Below are 2,710 nucleotides of genomic sequence, written 5' to 3'. Positions count from 1 at the left end.
AACAAGAACAAGAAATGGCGTTTCAGAAGTTAAAGCAAGGACTTGCTAGTACATAAACCTTGGGTTATTTTCAAATCGGGGCTAAGACTAAAGTAATAGGGATGCTAGTCACGTCGGTCTTGGTGCCGTCCTTGTCCAGGAAATAGACAACCAGCAACGCATAATCTCGTATGCCAGTAGAAGTTTAACTAGTGTTGAACGTCGTTATTCGCAAACGGAGAAAGAAGTGCTCGCTCTCGTGTGGGCCTGTGAGCGTTTTCATATGTACATTTATGGTACTGAGTTTCAGCTCGTCACAGATCACAAACCTTTATTAAAGGGAAACTTGGATAAATTACAAAGCAAAAACTACCTCCTGATGAAAAATGAACTGTGTTGTGTAGGTAATATCGTCTTAATTGGTACAAGAATAGTGATACCACGTCACTACGTCAACAAATTCTAGAACTAGGTCACGAAGAGCATCGTGGAATTGTCCTTATGAAACAACGCTTGAGAACGAAGGTATGGTGGCCTAAGATGGAAAATGATGTGGTACAATTTTGCAAGAGTTGTCACGGATGTCAGTTGGTCAGTACTCAGTCAAAACCGGACCCAATGAGTAGAAATGAATTTCCGTCAGGACTTTGGCAGCATGTCGCTCGCGATTACTTAGGATTACCGTCTGGGGATTATCTTCTCGTGTTTGTAGACTACTATTCGAGTTGGGTTGAGGTGGTTTCAACTAAGTCAACGGCTGCTGAGAAAACCATCACAATGTTCAAAGGAGTATTTTGTGCTCATGGAAATCCTCTCAGCGTGACTGCTGATAATGGTCCTCAGTTCCGCAGTGAAATATTCAATAAATATCTCCGACAGAATGGAATTGAACATCATTCAACAACTCCACTATGGCCGCAAGCTAATGGGGAGATAGAACGTCAAAATAGCTCTCTTATGAAAGGCACTCGAATCGCTCAGACGGAACAGAAGGATTGACGAGAAGAACTACAAACTTACCTGCTGATGTATCGGCCTACACCGCATTCTATCACAGAGTCGCTTTTCGGGAGGAAAATCAGGTCGAAAATTCCTGATTTACAGGACTACCGTCCGTCAACGACCATATATATATATATTTATGTTCGAGACCGCGATAAGGAAAGGAAAACAGCAGGGAAACTGTAAAGTGATACTAAAAGGAGAGAGCAGGAAAGTGAAATCAAAGCAGGAGAAAGAGTTCTAGTACAACAGCAGAGTGAAAATAGAATGTCTGCAACATTTTATTCTCAACCAGCATAAGTCGTTGAGAAATGTGGTAATAGTTTGAAATTTGAAATGGGAGGAGAAGAACAGATGAGGAGAAACATGACATTCCTTAAAAAGTACAATGACAGAAACGAGGATCCGCGACGCGAAACAGAACAAAAAGACGAAGAAAAGGAACTGAATAAGTCAGAGACATGCGATTTATAGGGAAATATTGATGATAAAGGAAGTAGAGAAAAGTGAAGACGAAAAGGACACAAAGGAGACACAGCAAACTACTGTTGTTAGAAAGTTAGTAGGATTACGAGAGTTCCATTGAAATACAAAAACTATGAGATGTCTTGGAGTAATAGTATATCATGGGAAGATAATTTATGATTTATGAACAAAGAACGTTTGATCTGTTGACATTTTCGAAAGCAAGCAGTTTAGAAAATTGAGGATTTTTTTTTCATGAATTTGTTTGGATCAGAATCTTTTATTTGGATGATGTGGTTGGCACATTTTGAATTTTGAGGTATAGTTTTTCTTATATAACTACTAATGCCTACTACTTTAAGAGCCTTCTGAAATATATTATGTTATTATACAGTTAGTATGGGCGCACCGCCATTATCTTTGGCACTTCCGGTTGGCATGACTAATATTTGCCGATAATTTTTCTTATGGATGGACAGAGACAAGAGAGGACGTTCCCTCTTGTAACATAGATGGCAGTGAAATCAACCAGTCAACCAACTTTTGAAGTAGGACAAAACAACTAAGATAATGTAGATAGCATCCGCTTGTGTGGTCAGACTCTCGCAAACAGTACATCATTTTTCTACTCTAAAGGGACAAAATCATTGTAAAAATACTTAAGTTAGTGTCAACGGAATAAGTCACACTAGTAACTAACACACACGATGGAAGCTTCCTGGTATATTAGTCTAGTCACCCTATGATAAACGCCAAACTAATTGCAAGAGAAATAATTTCTATGCTAAACGTTACATCAACTAACCATAAACAACATATCAAAAATCGACAAAAGTCGGCAAAGGGGAAAAAGATGAAATCTTCATAATTACTAAGTAACTGGACGTCGGCACGTATGGGCCACCGTATTAAAAAAGAGTTCCACAAGGGCGATAATCTCCATGCAGACGACACATTGTATACTAGTGATTTTACCTGTGGTAAGTATTAGTAACTCTTTAAAAAGTGTGTTTTTAATACAAATTCTATGTGCTATAAACAACTGATCATAACTAGGATGCATCTTTTACCGTATTATAACAAGACCAACTGTTTTATTAAAACTCTAGTCTGATGTCAATCACTCGAGTAGATCTAGATACATTTTGTATAATTTCACTGTCTATGAAGGGAATTTGTCTATATAAGCAGTGTTAATTATCAAACCAAATACATTACCATTTTTACCTCAAATAAAATCATTTAGCCGAAAACACACAATGAA

The 2,710-nt window shown here is 38.0% G+C and overlaps 1 protein-coding gene across 1 annotated transcript; it reads left to right on the top strand.

Moving 5' to 3' along the window:
* Positions 1-519: 519 nt before the first annotated feature.
* On the top strand, positions 520-978 carry LOC132562815 (uncharacterized protein K02A2.6-like). The gene has a single exon (XM_060227588.1). The coding sequence runs from the start codon at positions 520-522 to the stop codon at positions 976-978; it is 459 nt and encodes a 152-aa protein (XP_060083571.1).
* Positions 979-2,710: the final 1,732 nt, after the last annotated feature.

Source organism: Ylistrum balloti, unplaced genomic scaffold (assembly GCF_031769215.1).
Source record: "Ylistrum balloti isolate Yb309-2 unplaced genomic scaffold, AGI_CSIRO_Ybal_v1 Utg371518, whole genome shotgun sequence".
In the NCBI taxonomy this organism is placed as follows: domain Eukaryota; kingdom Metazoa; phylum Mollusca; class Bivalvia; order Pectinida; family Pectinidae; genus Ylistrum; species Ylistrum balloti.
This window is presented reverse-complemented; position numbering and strand designations above follow the sequence as displayed.

What these genes read in the sequence shown, in the direction of transcription:
- LOC132562815 (XM_060227588.1), top strand. Translation starts at nt 520, where the DNA reads ATGGAAAATGATGTGGTACAATTTTGCAAGAGTTGTCACGGATGTCAG.